Here is a 20052-nt window from a genome sequence, read left to right on the forward strand (position 1 = left end):
GCAGCCATCAGGTGGCTGCTGGCTGGGGCTGCTGCATGTCCTGTGTGTCCCCTGTGCTGTCACACAGCCCAGGTTTTGGCAGGCTGAGCTTTGGAAAGCTCCCCTGCTCACAAGTCAGAGCCAGGAGAACTCAAACTGGGGGAATATTGACTGCCACAAACAGAACTACTGGTGTGGCCTGATTCTGGCTGATTTACACCCAGCATAGCCTGGGGGTACCAGCTGAGCCTGTCCCCTGTCCCCTCCAGTGCCCTTCTGCAGAGCAAGGCACTAAGCAGATTAGTCAGCTTCTTCCATCAGCAAATACTCCGGGCCTAAGATACTTAAAAGACATCTGGTTTTTAGCCTCATTTCTAAACAAATGAGGCTTATGTGATTATAGGGTCTGTCGGTTGCCCCTCGTTGGCCAATTTCAATCTTCACCCGGGGATTTTGGTCTCACAGATGTGAACTTCCAGGAAGTTTTTGTGGACTGGTGGCCGTGTGAACAGGAATCATCCTGGAGGGAGGGCCACAGCACAAGCTGTGCTTATCTTGGGGTTGGTGTGAGAGGGAGTGTGCTGGGGGAAAGGGAAATCTCTACTTTCTGCCTGTGTTTTGTAGAGAAAAGCAACCATAAGGAGAAAACCCCCACGGACTGGAGGGTGTGGGCTGCGTGCCTGAGCTCTGCCTCTGCCCCAGCTGTGCTGAGCAGGGACAGCCATCCACAGTCCCACCTCCTGCTGCCCCACATGCCAACTGCTCCCTGTGATCCCGGGATTTCTTTTCTGATCCCTGGATTAACGGGGTGGGATGTGCAAAGATACAAGAGCTGTGTGTGAGCCAGGCTTAGCCTGGCAGTGGGTTGTTGCCCTGGTGCAGCTCTGCCTGTGGGACAGAGCTCGCTGGGCTGTGCGGGGCTGGGCTGCCTCATCGGTCCTTGGCTCCTGCAGAGTGGCCTTGTCTTCAAAATTGCTCTTTCAAAGTTATTTTGACAACTGAGGTGTAAATTCTCCTGAGCCTGATGTCCCTTAGCACTGTGGTAGAGGGTGCACAGGTAAACACAACTTGTGCTGGTTAATAATTGACTGAGGTACCGTGGATGAAGCTGGAGATTGGAATCTTCCGTGCACCCACTTTTGTAGAGTCACAGAATCCCAGAGTGGTTTGGGTTGGAAGGGGCCTTAAAAATCATCCCATCCCATCCCCTGCCATGGGCAGGGACACCTTCCACTGTCCCAGGCTGCTCCAAGCCCCAATGTCCAGCCTGGCCTTGGGCACTGCCAGGGATCCAGGGGCAGCCCCAGCTGCTCTGGGCACCCTGTGCCAGGGCCTGCCCACCCTCCCAGGGAGGAATTTTTTCTTAATGTCGCATCTAAATCAGAATTCTCTCCTTTACTTCACTGTGAATTGCACTTAAATGCTCATTAGAGCTGGATCTGTCTCCTTTTTGCAGCTACACAACATTTTTGCCTCATAATTCAGAACCTAAGGATATCTAATAGAATGTGTAAAACCCATGTAGAGCAGTTCTGGGGCTGTGGGGGAAAGCAAAGGTTTCATGTTCTGGTTCTTAGTAATGAACTAAATGAGATTGTGTCCTTTGAGCATAAATGAAAGATAAAAGACAGATGAGATTTATGAACAAGGTCATTAGTGTACCAAATTTCTCTCATTAGATCTGTTACATTACTTTCCAACTTACACAACTCTCATTAGAAAAATTTATGAACTGGAATGATTACAAATACACCATATTCTAAACCATCCCTACTTTTAATTGCCAAACAACAAAAAAATAATTATACTTCTGCGCTATAATAGAGCTGTACTATTTTGTTAGAAATTTAGCAGGGGTTGTTCTTGAAGCCAGGGAATGGGGGGAGAGGAAATTGGACCATTTAGTGCAATTTAGCTGCAAATCTGAAGCATTGCTTTAATTTTATAACCTTGTCAGACCCAAGTTGGTATTGCAGGCTAATATTGCCGTTTGTTCTCCTCACTAGACTCCCACTTTCACATCTCTGCGCCTGATTTGAAGTGACAGTGAGCGGAAGCATAAGGTATCTCTCATTCTGTTTGGACTCCTTGTTTACAGAAGAGTGATGGAGATGCTATTAAGCACAAGAGGCATCACCATATGCCTGTTTTTCTTTGTATTGAGTTTGGCAGCAGCTATTGAAATACCATTATCAGGTGAGTTGTAGCTATTTGCTGTGCACTTTGCTGTTTTGTTTGGTATTCCTTTACAGCTCTCCCTGAAGGAAAAATATTAAATCCTCCTTTCCAGTTGTGTTCCATTTGGAATTTAATCTTGCCACAATGTGGCCTTTGGGAAATTTGGGGCTGATAAAGAACTAAGCTGTCCTGTTTGGGCCTGCTTAAATGGAGCAGTAAAGTTGTCTAACAACATCTATCTGGTGTTTGCCATCCAACACAACGCTTAGCTCTGAGGGTTTGGGTTTGGCTTTCACTTAAATTCCTCATTTTGGCTCTGAATCCCCCTGAAGCTTGTTTGATGTGCATTTATCCCTCCTTACGTGTCGTGCAACCTGCCATTCCAGCCTGGGAAAGGAGCAGGTGGATGTCTCCGGGCAAATGTTGGTCCCCAGAGAAGGATTTCACACTCCGTGGGCTGCTCCGGGGAGCAGCTCCTCCTTCCCTCGCCGCCTGGGATGAATTCAAACTGCTTGTTTTACATGGATCATGAGCTTCCAGGACACGTGTAAAATACAGGATGAGGCTCACAGGGAACAATCCAAGGAAAGCCAGGGGACCCCTCTGCCTGGAGTACAGCCCAGACCTCCCGAGCTTTGCATTTTTCAGACATAAATGGACCAGGAGGGTTGACAACAACAGTTTGCTTTGTTGTTTTGGTGGCAAAAAAAGCCCCAACAAAGCAAAACTCAACAATATTGGAGCTTACGAATTACTGTGAGGAAAAACAAAGAAGTAAACTTAAAGAATAAGAAATTTAGGCTCTTTTCAGGTCTCAGAGTAGGACACAGACCAGTTTCAGGGCATCCTGTGGGTCTGCCATGAGCTCTTAGCACTCTGGAGCCTGCCAATAGCCCTTAAAAGAGGAAGCCAACCAAGCCAGTTTATAGGATATTTTTGTAAAACTGTCCAAATGTGCATTGGAAAGTAGAGTTTTTTTTGTTTTTTTTTCAGGAAGGTGCTGCAGTGGCTCCTTGAGTTTCAATAAAGCCAAAGCGGGGCTGTGATGTGAAGTGCAGGACAAACTCTCTGGGCATCCACTGCTTTTATGAACCTACCCCAGGGAACCACCTAAACCTTAATTAGCTCTAATGAAGCATTTTATATTTTAATAGAAAGAGTTGTTTCTGATCAGTGAAGCTGGTGGGCTTAGAAGTGTTCAGCTTTGAGACCACATGATATGACAAGGCACCACATTTCACTTCAGCTCTGAGCTCCCGGGACTTAAAGCAGCACCCAAAGAGCCTGTTAATTCTCTTCCTGGCTGTTGATAACAATGGGATGATCCTATTATCCCCAGCTCCACTGCAGGGAGCATTCTCCTTCCTGTTACACAGGCTTTTGCAACACTTTAATTCCGTCAGAAAGAAGGAAAAGTTAGTGCAGCCTCCTTGCGTGACCGTGCGGCTGCGCCCCGGGGTGGGTGTTAAACCAGCCTTGCAGTCCGTGCCTTTTCCTGGTGGTTTTATCCAGGATGGAGGCAGCAGTTTGCTAATCCATGTGTGTGCATCTGTGTCTGGCTTAAATCCAGGTACTGACTCCACCTAGGAATAAATTTGCCAGTCCACAGCGCCGGGCTTTGGCTTTAGCTCTGGCGTGGTCCCAGCTCCCCTCTGCCCTGGCTGGGTTGGGAGGGCAATGAGGGTGGGCACTGTCCCTCTGCCAGGCCTTTCTTTGGCTGCTGAGGCAGTGACAGTGATCATTTTGGGGAGCAGACAGTACTATCCATGCCAGGGGGGTGATGCTCATCTTTTTCCCAAGGCAAGCCTCACTTTGTGCGGGAACAAGGCAATCCTGCCATTGTCCTTCTCCACTCAAGGGGAGCTCAGTTTGGCTGGAATGGCCTTTTAACCCGATTCCTCCTTGTGTTCAGTTTCCCAGCTCCCAACAATCACGGAGCAATCCCACACCCAGGTTGCCTACCCCTTTGACGAGGACTTCACCATTAAATGTGAAGCCAGAGGAAACCCCCAGCCCACGTGAGTACTGCTTGGAGAAGCAAACAGAAGCCAAGCTTGCTTTTAACTTTGCCAAACATTGCTGTGGCTGTCAGGAGCTGCTGCACAATAAGCTGCTCATCATCCTCGGCGGGGTGAAGGTTTGGCTTTCCATTCAGGCCATTCAGCTTTTGTTGGTCCATCACTTCCACTTGCCCTGTGAATAGGTATCAACATGGTTTTCCTTGCTGGGGGATGTTTCATTTCTGTGGCACGTGCCAAATTCAGCTCGTGATTTAAAAAACAATCTTGTCGGGGTTGTGCTGCAAGAGATGGGCTGGGTCGTGGTAACCTATGGGGCCCAGCTGCTCCTCTGCCTCTTCCACAGCAACCCTAAAAATCCCAAACACATGGAATTGTGTATTCAAACCCCACATTTGCATTTTATCAGATGTCTTGTCTGTTCCTAACACCAGCAGGGCCGTGGCAGTGGTACAGAGAGACACATAAGGAGTTATTCAAATAAATAGCCAAAGACAAGCTCTGTGCAGTTTACACCAGTGTGGAAAAGAGGAACATTTTTAATGAAAATGTGATTAACAAGAGTGTAATAATAACACAGTAAAAGCTCCTCCCGAGGCTTTCACCACTGAATGGTGTTTGGGCTAAATTAATAGCTGGTTTTTACATCATTTTTTCTCTTTAATCCTTCCCTTCTTTCTCTGCAACACAATTTAAACTTTAAAAGGGCATTCTTTTATTTATATCAAGATGATTTGGTAATTTTTAATTGAGCTCTGAATGGGGATTTGTAGCATGGTAACAAATTCCCTTTGTTCCACTGTTGGTCAGTGCATCAATGAAAAGTTTCCTGGTGTATTTAAACGATGTGACAGTGCCTGTTAGGTGAAGGGATCCCATATTCCCTCCATCCTGGAGCAAGGATCCAATATTCCCTCCATCCTGGAGCAAGGCAGTTTTGCCAAGACTGGTGAAGTGCCAAAACAACGGTTTTGCTGACATTAATTTATTCTCTTAAAACAATGCTCTTAAAAAAAAACCAACCCAAACAAAAAGGGTACATATTCTACCAAATGGATGTGTAACTTCCACCTGTCTGATTTTAAATCAGTTCAGATTTAAATCAGTTTAAAATTTCAGTCCCTCTGAGAATTGCAGGTCCAGAAGATGTGACAAATGCTTCAGCATTCATCAAAATCACCCCCCAGCAGCATCAAAACTACAAATGGTTCTATGGCAAGGAGAAACTCCGTGGAATCATCTCCATTTCTTCTGGTTCAGCCATGGTGGAGGGTGGGAAAAGCTCTTGTGGATCTTTGCCATTCCAAAGCAGCAATTCCACCACAGCCACACCCTTTGCAAGGCTCCAGGTCCTGTCAGCGTGTGGCCCTGGCGTTCCCACATCTGTTCATCGCTGTCCTTGCCCTGAGCTCTGTGCTCATGTCTCTTGTCACAGCCAGCTGTCCAAAAGCAAAGTGTGTGGAAGGAGAGATGTGCCCGAGAGCCAGCACGAGGCAGAGGAGCACGGTGCTCACTGTGCCACTCAACTCTCTCCTCTTACGTGGACTTTTTTCTTTTCGTTTGATAAAACCCTCTTGGCCCCACGTTCACCCGTGGTTTAGTACCAAAATGCTGTTCTGGGGCCTGCCCATTATAACGTCTCTATTATTTTTCAGCTTTAACTGGACTAAGGATGGAAAACCATTTGATTTATCATCTGATCCGAGGATAGTTACATCTAACAACTCTGGAACTTTTGTGATCCAAAACCGGGGAATCATCAACAATTTCCAAGGGAAATATCGCTGCTTTGCATCCAACATGCTGGGAACTGCCATGTCAGAAGAAATTGAGCTGATTGTTCCAAGTAAGGGCTTCTACTTTTGGTTTGAATTTATAATTATTACTTTTATTATTAAGATGAGAACTGTCTTTCCTCAAAATAAATGAGAAAGAACCAGTCCCTAAGGTGGTGTGTGGTAAGACATGAGTTGTTTGTTGTTCAGTGAATATTCAAAGGAAAAAGTTGTATTTTCTCCCTGGAATGATTTAATTTAGTTCCTGGTTTTGAGGAGAGAAACCAAATCTGGATGCAAGGTTTCAGACCACTGCACTATCAGCTCCCACAGGTTATTACTGTAAAATAGCAATGGATGCAAATGTTTGAAAGCTCCAGGGGAAGTGATTTGATCAGATGTGAGTTCATTAATCTGATGTCAGCAGCATTCAGGGTTTGGGATAAATACTGATGGGGAGAATAATAAAGCCCTGGAACTGAATGGAGAACAAGCTTTAAAATAAAGCAGGGAAAATTACTGATCCTAGAAATTTGTGCTTCCACCATTAGCACAGAGGAAGGGCAGAGGGGGAAATTAGGGATGAAGGACCAGGTTTGTAGAAGTGGGATGAAATTTATGAATAGAGTCAAAGAATCATTAAGGTTGGCAAAGACTTCTTAAGATCGAGTCCAGCCCTTAACCCAGCCCTGCCAGGTCCAACACTAAACCATGTCCCAGAGCTGATACAGCTGGTCTGTACCAATCCATTAAATCCTTGTAGTTTGAGAGATGAACACTCATTTTGGTCCTAAATTCAGGATTGAAACATATGAAATTAGGAGAAGAAAATTTGAAGCAGAATCTTCCCAGTGGGAGGACAAGAAACTTGGGAGCAGCGTGAGAACCTGAAGCAGGTTTTATGATGCAGTTCAGTGGCAGAGATGGAGAGGAGAAGCAGCAGTGCAGTGGAATTTTTTCAGATTAGATCCTGCATTTCCAAGCTCGTACGGTATTTTGTTATCAAATATCTGACATCTCCATGCTCAGGTGGAATCCTTGTGGCAGGAGTTGCATCCGCAGCCTTCTCACCCCCACAGTGCCAGGAGCTGGCTGCTTTGTACAAAACCCACTTGTGGCAGATCAGTGCAGATGAAATGGGCTGTGAGAAACCTGAATAAACATTTTTGTCCTGTCTTCAGTATAGGAAATAATCCTGAGAAGCATTCAAGGCATAGCCAGGGCTGGGAGAGTCATGGTGCTGTGGCCACAGTGAAAACAGGACATTGCAAGGGCTGGGAGAGTTGCTGGGAGGGAGCTGCTGAGGATGCCATGTAAATGTATTTTATGAGTGCTCCTCATGAAAGACATGCCTTCCTTCCCTTCCATCCAGTTTTATGGACTGTTTTTTTCTTTTCCCTTGGGAAATCTATTTCATGTTGCAGTGTAGGGCACAGTAATCCCTGATGCCAGAACTTGGTGTTTGGTGAGGAATTAGCAGGATTCCAGGTGTTGCTCTGTGGTTTAGCCTCCACTACCATGCAGTTGTTTTAAGGGAAGAGCATTCCAGAGTGGAGGAGAACTGCACGAGATTTTAGGACAGCAAGTTGAGGTTTATTGAGCTGTTGGCTGCACAGGTAGGACAGGGCAGCTGGTGGCAGCTGGAGTTTCGGGCAGGGACAGGAGAGTCCTGCAGTTAAACTTTATGCAGGACATAGTTTTTAATTTTGAAGTCTCCCCAGGGCAGTGGGGTTAATACAACCTCTCTTAAGCAAAATGTCTCACACTCATTACATTTCAGAGGAGTTAAAGTGCTCAGTGTCATGTTTGTACCTCCAGCAGCAGAATATTCTGATACTCCATTGCTACTGAACTAAAAAAGATGCTTAAAACGGAAAACAAGGAGTTGATGTCTGTATTTGGGATTATTGAATCTGTATTCAGGAAGAGATTTTTTGCTTTTAATGAAAAACAGTCTAGAGTAGCTTAAGTAGATATTAAATATTGCGGGAGTGGATGGCAACAAATTCATGGAGAGGTTGTGAACATGGTTATTCTCAAAAGCAAGAGGAATTTTAGTGCTAATATATGCAAAGTCCTAAACCCAGCAAATAAATACATGGTACAGATAATGCATTAGAGGGATTTACCCAACTCACACATCTTTTAAAGCACAATTGCTGTTATTACAACTCTTCTGCCATCAGTCCTTTCATTTACTGGTGCAGTGTAGATGCTGCAAATTAAATCAGGATTCAGAGAGGAGTAGAAGGCACCTTTGATTTTCTAAAGTGCTGGATGCTCCACAACTGTGCCCCAGTGAAAGAGCTGCTGGTGCACAGATCCGCTGTAAATCAGGCCCTGCCACAGAGGGGCTGGGGATAAATTACCTCTATTCACCCCCAGGTTTTGAAGCAGAGACTGGTACATGTGAGATCACTCCCTGCATTCATGATAATGATGCAGAGGTGGCAGAGCTGTGCCAGCTGTATTCAAGTCAGATGTAAAGCTCCTTGGCAAAGTCACCGTGCCAGGGAAGGGAAGAAAACCCCAGCAGAGCCGGGCAGTTTCTTTCATAAATTACATTTCCACTGCAGAAGCAGAATACTAGGTCTGTGAGGTTGCTGCTGAAAAGGAGAACAAAAGACTGTTTACTCACAGTAGTCATTCCAGGGAAGCAATAGAAATGTCAGCAGAAATGATCATTAAATCTCACCTACATAATGAAAATACCCCACCTCCCCTATGCAGGATGACATTAAGGAGAGGGGAAGAATGGGCTCTGAGGATCTCGATGTGTTTGCAGCTCTAACAAAGGCCAGATTGTTACAAGATACATTCAGCATGAAAATGAATTTAAATGGTGAGAACACAGACTTCAGCTCCCCTCCTCCAGCATTTCGGGAATCTGCTGCTTGAATTAGTGAGCAGGCCCAATGCCAGAGGAAGGAGAAGAAGTACAGTTTAAACTTCTTTAATTAACTCTGCTGTAAAAGACTCTTCATGACAGACTGAGTTAAGATTTATGCTCGGTTTTTCTAAAGCTGCTGCTCCAGAAGACCAGAGACCTGAGGATGGAAATATTGGCTGAATGGAGAATTATCCCGTGGCAGGCTGTGCTCTGCCAGTGACGTTAGTGCAAGAATTCCTAAAGAAAGCAGGACCTAAGTTGATATTCCAACACTCAGGTGTGAATATCCTGAAATCAGTAAAAGATACTGAGCTGATGAAGTAGACCATCCCAGTTTCAGGAACGCTTTGGTGTAACCTTTATGGAAGAGAAAACAAAAGAGAGCAATTTACTGAGTCTTTGCAGGTGATGGGAATGAAATTTAACCCTCTTGCCTCCTAAGCCATCCTTTACCTGTGGCAGCTTTTCTGGCCTCCTAAATCCTTGGTTTCACTCTGATCCTTGCCTGTGGCCATCATTTTGAAAAGGTAACAGAGATTTATGCAGAAACAGCTGTCGCTGATTCTATTCCACACCTTTGGGAGCGAGTGGACTCCACGCTCTTCCTGACAGCCAGGCTTTGCTAACTTTTTCAACTTAAGGCAGCAATTAAAAAATCCATAAACAAGCAGGATCATATCTCATAAAGAGTTCAAAGGATGTAATGGAAATCACAGATTTAACTACTGCTCCTGCTCCTGGATCAGAATATCAATTGAGGCACGGAGATGAGCCCTGGAAGCTTCCCAAGCTTCACTCAGTGCAGCTCAAGATCAGGGACGGAAAGTCGTGGTTAAGATTCCTTGATATTTTGGGCTGTTTGCTGTACAAGATACAGATCTGTATAAAAAAATCATAATTAAATGCTAATTAAAGTGTCTAAGGAGCTGGAAATTTTGAGGTTATAGAAATTTCTTGACTATTTCTGCTTGGTCTCACTTTTACATCCTTTAAGGGTTTATTTGTAAGGAAAAATATGAGAATATCCATGATGGGTCAGGCTGAGCTCTCCTTTATGCCAGGACATCTCCAGCAGAAACAACAGCAAAGGCTATAAAGCCAGACCTGGGTTACAGTGATGTTTTTCTACAATAATTTCACAATATATTTTCTAAGTGCTGATTTACCATCCTGAATTCACTCCCATTTTACACCTGATATTGATAAAAACAAGACACAGGGATCTCAAGGACAAGTTGCCTGGAGAAATGGTTTTCCTTTGTTCAATTTCTCCACACTTGACCCCAAAACATGTAAAATACCAGCTGGAACGGGCTCCATTCTCACATAAACTGGAATAAATTGCCATAATTGATGCAATTTTAGTGTGAAGTCACTGTAATCAGCAGTAGGACAAAAACTGAGCTGTAGGACAAGGTGTCCTAAATGGATCCCTGAGTAAATCTGGAGCATTGCTGGGGACTGGGGTTCCCAGCTCTGCTTGCTGTATTTCTGAATCTCTAAATTCAAATTAAATTGAATTCTAAATTCAAATTAATCCTTTGTGTTGCACTGTATTGGTCTCCCTCCTGTTTGCTTTAGGTTGAGAAGCTGCATTTTCTGAAGGGATGAGGAAGAGAGACTCAGGCTCCTTTCTGGATTTTCTCCCAGCCCCCCTAATCTGCCAGTGGTGCTTCAGCCTGGTCTCAAGCACAGCTCAGTCATTAAACTCTGAGTCACCCCAGGGATTAAGCAGATCCTGGCTCCTTGCACAAATGACTCTGGCCACTGATAATCTTCCATCTCCATGGTTCACACACTGTCAGAGCACTTTAATTCTGGTTTTTTGAGTGCAGCCTTGTCAGGAGAAAAACCTTGGTGACAAAGCCTTTCCCAGGAGTATTTTAAGAGGTGTCAGGGCGGTATTTTAGGAGATTCTCCATAGCAGGAGTTGGGAGTGCAGGTTTCCATCTGCCCCATGGCTGTTCCACATGCACACCAAGGGATTTTTGTGTGGTGAGAGCCCTCCTGGCCCCTCAGCCTTTCTCAGAGTCACTAAAGCCCACTGTTCTCCCCCAGAGCTGTGCTGGATTCTCTGTCCCCTCCGGTCACATCCCTGTGTGGGGAATTCATGGAAGATTGATGTGACCCTTTCAGTGCTGTCGCTACAGAGCCATCAGCTGGATTTTTCAGTGGCCATGTGCTGCACTGAGAGCTCTGTACAGTATTAAACACTTCCACAGCACAATTAATTTTGTGCAATGCTTCTGAGTTTAACTCAGCTGCAAGAGCTTCTGTGATCAGCCACAAATCAGTGGTGATTGATTCTGGAATATCCACTAATTAGAACATAGGAGCACTGCAAAAAAATCCAAAATATTGCCTGCATAGATGTACTGAAGATTGATGTACAGAATCCAAAGTCTAATGTGACAGAAGTTTTTTATTTTTAGTAAATCGGAATTCAGAAGCAGGTATTTTTCTAGTCGTTGAGACCAGTGGGATCCCAGCAAAAAAAAATTGTGCTTGTCAGAAGGTTTGCCTCAGGAATTTATCAAGAGTTTTCATCTCCTGCAAAGCTTCAAGGATTAAGTCACTCAAATTTATCCATTACGAGGAGGAAAATCAAAGTTTTCCAACGCTTTCCATGGTGAACTAAGCAAAAAAAAAAAACAGCATGGAAGGAGCTAAAAGCCGTGATCACCTGTGGTGCAAATACTTGCTGGAGGTGGAGGACATTTGGGGTCAAATTGCTGCTTCCCCCAGTGAAGTCCAGCTGCCAACATCTGGGCTCCATGTTGGAGATGCCACCAGCACCATGACTTGTCACTGTCTCCTGGTGGGACTCACTGTATTTCTGTATAATCCTGTTAATTACTGGCCACAGAAACGCACTGAGAAGCCCCGTGGTTATGGCACCCAGCTGGGATATCGGATACCCAGATCTGGTTGTGCTAAATGAGGCAAAAAATGGGTTTGAACAAGGGGTGCCAATGCCCTAGATAAGTGATCCCATATTAGTCCATTTGCTGGTCTCTTTGGTTTGGTCAGAAATCCCTTATCCTTCACCTGATCCAGCTTACTTAAAGTTTTGTTGTGAGTGACGTGCTTTGGGGAATAAACAAGCTTTAGATCAAGAAATTGGCTTTTTCCTACTGGAAAATATTTCACCTCTGCAGTCAGCAGATGTATTTTCCATGTACTGGATATGAATATGCAGCTCTTTTTTTCTAACCTGAAATTTCACCTACAGGGTGGGTGATGCTCATTAGCTGCGTTTTGCCTCTCCTAAGAATTCCTAACTTATTAATAACCCTCCTGGAGATCAAATCTCTGCAGAGTCTGCATTCAGGCAATCAGCACTGGAGTGATTGCTTCTTTTCATGTTTACTAGTCCTGAGATGTGTAAAGTGTCCTCAGAGTCCTGTCCCTGCATTTCTCCCCCTCTCCTTTGCCTCCTGCACCGTGGTGCCCAGATTCCCTGCTGGACCACTGATGTCTCAGGTTGTGGAGCTGCTCCCCGAGCTCCCTGTCATGACTTGGGCACCAGGAAGGTGATGTTTGCTGTGCCAGTTTGACTCTGCACAGCCAGGACATTCTCCATCCTTTGCTGTTTAATTGCTGCTCATTTTGCTGGTTGATGCTGCTCTGAAGTGAAACTTTGGCCAGTTTGAACCTGCCTGAAATGAAAGCAGGAGGCGACGTCAGCCCTGAAACTGCCTTAGCTCAGTTCCTTCGAGGAGTGGTTGCGTTTTGCAGGCTGGGGTTTCTCTGTGATCACCTCTGAGCTGAGCCTCCCTTGGTCTGGGGTGGGCTCCAGCCCAGCTCTGCTCCCCATTTTCTCAGACGAGCTCCAGTGGCATTTTGGGCATCCAAGGTTGCCCAGGTTTGCCAAGCATGGACCAGGCTTTGAACAAAAAGCTGGCATCAGGTGCTGTGGGTGATTAAACATTGATCCATTAATGATTTAACCTATATTTAAGCCCAGCTAGAGCAGCCCTGGTGCAGCCCTGTGCGAGCTTTGTGGCAAGCCTGTCCCTGCACCCCGAGCCTGCAGGAATCCATGGCTGAGCTTCCACACCTGAGGGCATGAGGAGGGGACAGAGGCTTCACACCAGCCTTCCTCTGATCCTGGAGATGGAGAAGAGCTGGGACAGCTCCAGGCACGAGGTGGAGCAGCTGCCTGATGTCTGTCCTCACCTGCAGTGACTTGCAGTGGATCCTTGGGAACCATGTTTTATCCAAGGCTTCCCAGAACATTCCACACTCCCAGGCTGGTTTCTGATCTCCTGGGAGCAGCTGGGGCCCCATCAGTGCACAGCCCTCTGTGCCAGGCTTGTCCTTAGGGACTCTGTGGCCTTGAGTTGTCCCTTCCAGACAGCACAAAGGAGCTAAAGAAAGAGTTTGAAAAGAAATGCATTAAACTAAAGCCAAAGCAAAGCACAGGACATCACAAACAAGTGTTGAACATCGCCATTCGGTGCCTGGCTCTGCACAGGATGGTCCAAGAACTTTGTGAATGAAGGGATTCCAGCTCTGAGTGTCCCAGAATGCAGGGATTTCCTACTCTGAGTAAAACTCATCATTACTTTGTGCCTCTTTGTAAATTAAAATATGTATTAAAGGCAGAGAATGCAAATGATGATGTAAAGGTAAATATTTCATTAAAACTCTATCAAGGGGGAAGCAAAAGGCAAAATTTCAAAAAGTACCAATAAAAGAGGAATTTCTTTGCTTTTTTGTGCAGGTGTACCAAAATTCCCCAAAGAAAAAATCGAGCCTCTGGATGTGGAGCATGGAGATTCTGTGATCCTGCACTGCAACCCCCCAAAAGGCATCCCCCCTTTGCATATCTACTGGATGAATATTGGTGAGTAAATGTTTTTTACACAATTCAGACAAGGGGGCTCAAAGCATTTGTCTTCCCGAGCAGTTTCATTGCAGGTTCATCGTGGATGGGATTGGTAATTGTGCAAGTCCTTGGGAGGAATATCTGGATATTGAAGAATAAAACTGAAAAGCAAAGGATGGAGATGTGACTTTGCACGACCCAAAGTTAAATTGTAGAGTGCATTGACACAACATCTCATTAAATACGAGATACCAAAAAATGTATATATTGGTAAGTGATGAGGAGTCCTGCAGTTACAGGAGGGAGGAGATCACCTGTCAATATGTTATTTCTATCATTATTGTTTTTCTCTTTCCATAAATTAATGATTGATTTGTGATAGTAAAGGAAAAATAATCCACCAGGTTTATATAATTAGTTCCTTGTTGTGGGTTTCTGTTATTTCCTGTTATTCTGCAATGTTTGTGTTCTGCAGGAATTTCTGGCTTTTGGGAAGCAAAATAACTCGGGGGTTTTAATATCAATTTTTCCTTAGCAGTTATTATTATAAGGTATATATTATTATATAAAAAATATTTTTTATCACTTGTCCACTGAATATTGGTAAATAACCCATCGGTTCTGCTGGATTTTCTGCCTCTTTCCCTTTGGAGTTTCATTCTCTGGGTGTATCTGGAAGGAAGCACATGAGGGGAGCATTCAGAGCCACTTTGGTTAAACAGCTCCGTGTCATTCCCACCTCACAATTATCTTTCCTTGCCAGATTTGCAGCACATCCCACAAGATGAAAGGGTCTCCATGAGCCTGAAGGGAGACCTCTACTTCGCCAACGTGGAAGAAAGCGACAGCAGGAGTGACTATTGCTGCTTTGCAGCCTTCCCGAGGCTCAGGACCATCGTGCAGAAAATGCCGATGACGCTGAGGGTTTCCCGGTGTAAGTGTGGGGCTGAGCTGTTTGTTGGCTCTTGTTTCCTGAGCTCCCCAGGCAGCAGTGTGTGCACATGGGTGCCCTGGCTCTCTGAGGAGAGCCTCTCTCCACAAAGGGCACGGTGCTGGGTTTATTTCCTGCGTTATTAACCTCGCTCTTCAGGCTACATTTCACTGAGAAAAGCTTCTTGCAGCTGTCAGAGCCCAAAAGCGCCCTGTCCTTCCTCCTGCTGTCCCCACAGCGAAAGCCAAGGTTGAATTAGGGAAATCTGCTGCTCTTGAGTGCAGCAGGTCCCCCAGGAATGGGACTTCACTGGCTTTTGAGGCCTTGGTGGCTGCCTCCACCCTGGGCAAGGCCTGGTTTGGTGCAGCTGCAGCAGTGAGGTTGGAAGGATGATGCTTCCCGGGTTTTTCCAGGCAGCCTGGAGCATCAGTGGTGGCACAAGAGGTGTTTTCCAGTCCCTCGATGAAATGATGTGTAGGGAATTGAAGATTTCTGTTGTTCGTTAAAAATTCTGATCTTTCGGGCCTACGCAGCCCAGAAAGCCAAGGAGAATTTTGTCTTCGTGAATGAAACCCTCATATTTAATATGTGATTTTTGAGAGTTTTCTTGTTGGGATAAGAAGATATAGGATTAAAAGTGGCTTTGTGTGTCTCAGCGCTTGCTTAGATCATATCTTGGGGTAATAATTGTGAGAAAAAAGTCCAAATTAAAGCCAACATCATGGCTTTTCAAATGGGTTCCCTCCCCCACGGATGCACACAGAGATTAGAGAAAAACAAGATGGGTTTTGGCTGCTGGTAGCCCTGGAAGTGGCCCAAAAACTCACTTCAATGTGTCCACCTTGTCAGCAAAGCCACAGGACTTGGGCCAGGAAAAAATGAGAGGCATGAACTGAAAGGGTTCTGTAAATTCAGCTTGACATTGCCCACTCCACTCTGTGCCAAGGGCATGGTGAGGGACTGCATTAAAAATAAATAGGTAGGGAAAAAAAAACAATAAGAAACAAGAGAACGGATAAATTTTATAACATTTCTCTTTAGTGGATACTTAGGAGTTAGTGATTTTTATTACTGTAGATAGCGAGGATGAAATGCTGATTATATCACCCATGGGGTATTTTGCAGAGTAACACATAACTTTAAGGCATTCTCATTGTATTTTCAAAGCTCTGTTGCTCATCTGTTGCTTTCCTTTATATTTTTCATTCTTCCTTTCTTTTGGGGCAGAAATTGGGGGGTGGGGAGGGGCATGGTTTTGTTTTGGTTGATTTGAGGTTTCTTTTGATTCTGTCTCAACCCTGCATGTTTGTTTGGTTGTCATTTTTATTTATTTCAGTAAAGCATGCTAATGACTCAGGCTCACCTAACGCTGCTGTTACTAAGGGTGAGTTGAATGCATCTGTTTTTAGCCTTTGAACTGAGACTCCACCGGCTGAGGTGAAATGGGAGCTGCTAAAAAACACATCACAAAAGCCTCTTGATTGCGATGGGATGGATTTAAGTGGCCCAGGGAGGACAATTGGCTCATCTTTGTAGTTTTTGAGAGCAATCTGCAGGGTTTTTAATAAAAAAGGTTGTTTTTTCACTTGAGAAAGGAGCATTCCTTTCCACCTGTAAGGAGGTGGGAGTAAGGAGGCCGATGTCCTGGGTTTTTGGTGTTATCAGTTCAGAGCAGGAGCCAGAGCTGGATGCTCCAAATCTTTTCCTGGCTGTTAAGAGGACTCTGGGATGAGTCAGCCAGGGTTTGACACCCCAAATTCATGTCACCCCAGGGCTGCATTGCTCCAGAATGAGCTCAGGGTGTGGATTTATGGAGCTTTGGGTGCCCTGTCTCGGCTGTCCCCATCACCTCGGTGTAGATGGGAGGTGGTTCTCTCTGTGTGGTGCCCTGTCTGTGTCACCTGCACACCAAAGCACTTCTCATCCTGGGGATTCCCATCTCCTGTTGCTTTGTGAGCCCCTCTCTGTGGAGCAGATCCTGAAAATATCCTGCTCTCCATGCAGGCAGCATGGTGGCTGTTCCTGCAATTCTCCACCTAATTCTTCATTTTGTTTCAAATATGTGAAATGTAGAGTCTGTAGCTCTTGATTCTTCATTTCTTTGGTTAAATTGCTTTTGAGAGTTTCTCTTTTTTTTTTAAATGCTCAATTTTAACTTCCTCAAGGAGCTTTTTTTGCCAGACAAGCATTGAGGTTTCTGAAAAAGGGGGTTATCCTGGAGTGTTTTGGGATGGATAACTAAGAGCACTCATCACTCCTTCAACTTTGCCCATGGAGCTGAGCCCTGGGAGCAGGACAAGCAGGGCTTGTGCACTGTGACTGCCACTCCAGAAGCAGTTTTTCCCTCAAAGGGATGTCTGAACTCCTGCTGGGAAGGGGGGCCTGGCTGCCTTTGGCAGCAGGAGGTGGAGGCAGATGGGAAATGTTTGAGTGTGTCCAGAGGCACCAACGTGTTCTGCTGCAGCTCAGGGCACTTGTGACACAGATTTGTAGAGATGCAAAGCAAGGGGAAATTAAATTTAAAAATGAGAAAATGGTTCAGAGAGATCTATGTGGTCTTTTACCAACGCATCCATAATTGCCTATTTTTGAAGAACTAGCACCATTTGGGGACTGATTCATTAGTGTGCTAATTGTTACGATAGTGATAACTGGGCAGCCACTGAACCCTGCATTTTTCATCCTAAAGCCCTTGTTTGGCAGGCTGGAACAAATGGGCTGCTGGAATCAAATGCAGGTCAATCTTGTTTTATTATTTTTGCAGTCTTCCTTGCAAATTCTATCTCCATTACTGTAGATTTAATAATTGGAGCAAGAGGGATGATTCTGTGGGATGCTCAAGTCAGGAAAGGTGGGGTTTCACCTCAGGTTTAAAAGATGATGGAGCCAATGCAGAAGAAAGGTAGTGTGGACGTAAAGATCAGGAGCTGAGAGATCAGACTGCCTGAGGGGTGATAGGAAGGGCCAGTCCTAGGCAAACAGGATATAAAACTGTAGGAAAAGGGGTTTCATCAGCACTGCTGCCTGTTGGTATCACTGTACCTCCCTTCTGACTGTTATCAGGAGAAATAAAAGTTCCTGGATTAGTCTCAAAGTGTATAAATAAAAAACCTTCTGGCAGCAGTGATGCTTGTGGCATTATTGAAGGATAAGCAAAGGCTCTGAGCTTTCACACCTAACTTCTCTTTTATTTTATCTTCCAGCAAATTTTATCAAGGAGAGGAAACCCAAACTGCTGATCCCTCCTGAATCTGCTGGCAGTAGCTCATCAGTCACTGTCATCAAGGGAGGTGTCCTGCTCCTCGAGTGTATTGCTGAAGGGCTGTGAGTAATGAAAATGATGCACAAACTTAATCACCTTTGGAGGGAGAAATGGGCAAAAAAAAAAAAGGGATGTTACAAATTACGCAACAGTTTTAAACTGAACTCCTGTGCAGAGCTTTTTGTACCTGTAAAACAGCACAGAGTACACGCAACAGTGGTATATTGGTTATAGCTATAGCTTGTAAACAAGTAATTAAAACCACAGCATGGTAAGTATGGAATTCTTTGTACTGTCCTATTAAAAAAATTGAAATTTTTTCAGTAGTGCTACTTTTGAGATGTTGAGAAACTAAATAACGTCAGCATCAGCTTCTGTGTTTTGGTGCACAACCTGCGAAGTTTCTGTTCTAACTTTGCCAATTCAGTTTTGCTTCAGTGCTCAAAATTATTTAAAGTTTTCCAGGTGTGAGATGTCAGGTTTTTGGGAGCAAAGTTCTTGAGTGATGTAATAGAAGACATGCTTTAAGGAATGGTTGGGCCATTGAGGGAAAAACCGTCAATCTCGGTTACAGCAGGAGGTGCTGACTCAGGTGTGAGTGGGAGCCTGGCTGTGTCCATTCCCCAGCATCCAGGATTTCCATAAAGGACGTTCAGTCCATGGTGTCCTCACAAAGGACAGGATATCGAGGTGTTGGGGGAAAAAAAAGGTCCGTGGACTCCGGTGGGGGGAGAAATTGCAGTCCAAACCAATATGGTTGATAAAAGCAAGCTCCCTTTATTAGCAAACCAGAGGCACTTATATAGTATACCAGCTTGTTAACTCTTAAGTGGCTTAAAACTTATCAAAGCGAATTTCTACTTCTACATAATTGGACTACATTGGCAAGCTTCTACAGTCATGTTATGATTAAAAGAATTCAGAGTTCAGCCTCCCTTCTCTCCCGGTCAGCACATCTTATCAGCACAGCTGCATCGCTTCAAAACTCCCTTCTTGTTCCCAGGCCTGTTTCTCACACAGGGATTTTTCTCATGCAGACAGTTTTTCTCACACAGGCCTTTTGCTTGCAGGCTCTTGCTTGTACAGTTCTTTTATTGATCCCATAATTCTATCAATGATCCATGCCCCTGATCCTTTAATAATTTTGCAACATCGAGGAACAAACCCATGGCTCTGCAGGAGTACAGCGAACCAGAATCAGCTGTATTGGTTTGATCCTGCTAAATCCAGCAGCAAAGGGCAAACCTCAAACCTTGGACACTTCCAGGGATGGGGCAACTACAGCTGCTCTGGGCAACCCGTTCCAGGGCATCACCGCCCTCACAGGGAAGATTTTTTTCCTAATATCCCATCCAAACCTTCTCTTAGTCTGAAGCCATTCCCCCTTGTCCTGTCACTCCAAGCTCTTTTAAATAATCACTCTCTACCTTGCTGACTCCCTTCAGGTAGTGAAAGAATTAATATAGGGAAGGGGTAAAATAGATGCTTTATGATGGGAAATCGGGACAATTCTGTCCTTATTGTAAATAACACGGGGCAGACTAAGGGTAAGCAAGGAAAGGAATGGGAAATAACAAATGTTGAGTGCCACCCTCACAAGAAGCTGTGATTCCCTTCTCAGACCTTTTCCTGCTGCTCCAACTCACTCAGACACGAGCCCTGCTTTGCTCTTCCAATTTCCCAGTTTCTCCCATGTACCTGTCAGTGCAATAGTGGAGCTGCCACCAGAGAAACAGAAAATCTGTGCATCCACTAAACCCCCAGTGAGAGCAGAGTCCTTCTGGTTTGGCTGCGACAGAGCTTTGTGTGGAGCAGAGCTTTAAATCACCGGCCCCTCATGCTGGACATGGAGCTGCAGACTCCGCTTCACACGGGGATAATTCCTATTAAAGGCTCTGCAATTATATTCCCTCCATAAAATTCCAAAGTCAGGATATTTATCTGCCTGAGCATGTTTAGGGTATTTTGTTTTTCCATATGGGCTTGAAGGGCATTGCTGGTGGAAGCTGGCAAGGAGCTGAGTTGGCATTCCCGAAAGGAGGTGCATTACTTGTCTCTGTTGGACTCACTCCAGGTATCTGCAGTGAGTTTTGCTTCCCTGTTGCAACACTTCCTCGTCTAATTCACTCCCCATCAGGCAAATCTGCCGACCCACAAACCTCCCCATAGCCACAGCTCTGATTTTAGA

The 20052-nt window shown here is 45.0% G+C and overlaps 1 protein-coding gene across 12 annotated transcripts in view; it reads left to right on the top strand.

Annotated features, from left to right (window-relative positions):
• CHL1 (cell adhesion molecule L1 like) overlaps window positions 1-20052 on the top strand; it is a 131734-nt gene that overhangs the window by 74602 nt on the left and 37080 nt on the right. For 11 of the 12 annotated variants that reach the window (XM_039558727.1, XM_039558731.1, XM_039558730.1 and 8 more), the window contains 7 exons: window positions 1986-2175; window positions 4070-4175; window positions 5831-6021; window positions 13567-13689; window positions 14435-14605; window positions 15939-15986; window positions 17806-17926. In XM_039558727.1, coding sequence (XP_039414661.1) covers window positions 2085-2175; window positions 4070-4175; window positions 5831-6021; window positions 13567-13689; window positions 14435-14605; window positions 15939-15986; window positions 17806-17926 — 851 coding nt within the window. In that variant the 5' untranslated portion in view covers window positions 1986-2084. The remainder of the gene's footprint in view (window positions 1-1985; window positions 2176-4069; window positions 4176-5830; window positions 6022-13566; window positions 13690-14434; window positions 14606-15938; window positions 15987-17805; window positions 17927-20052) is intronic. The other variant, XM_039558733.1, reaches the window with a different exon arrangement.

The sequence above is a fragment of the Corvus cornix genome, chromosome 12, assembly GCF_000738735.6.
Source record: "Corvus cornix cornix isolate S_Up_H32 chromosome 12, ASM73873v5, whole genome shotgun sequence".
Classification (NCBI taxonomy): Eukaryota; Metazoa; Chordata; class Aves; order Passeriformes; family Corvidae; genus Corvus; species Corvus cornix.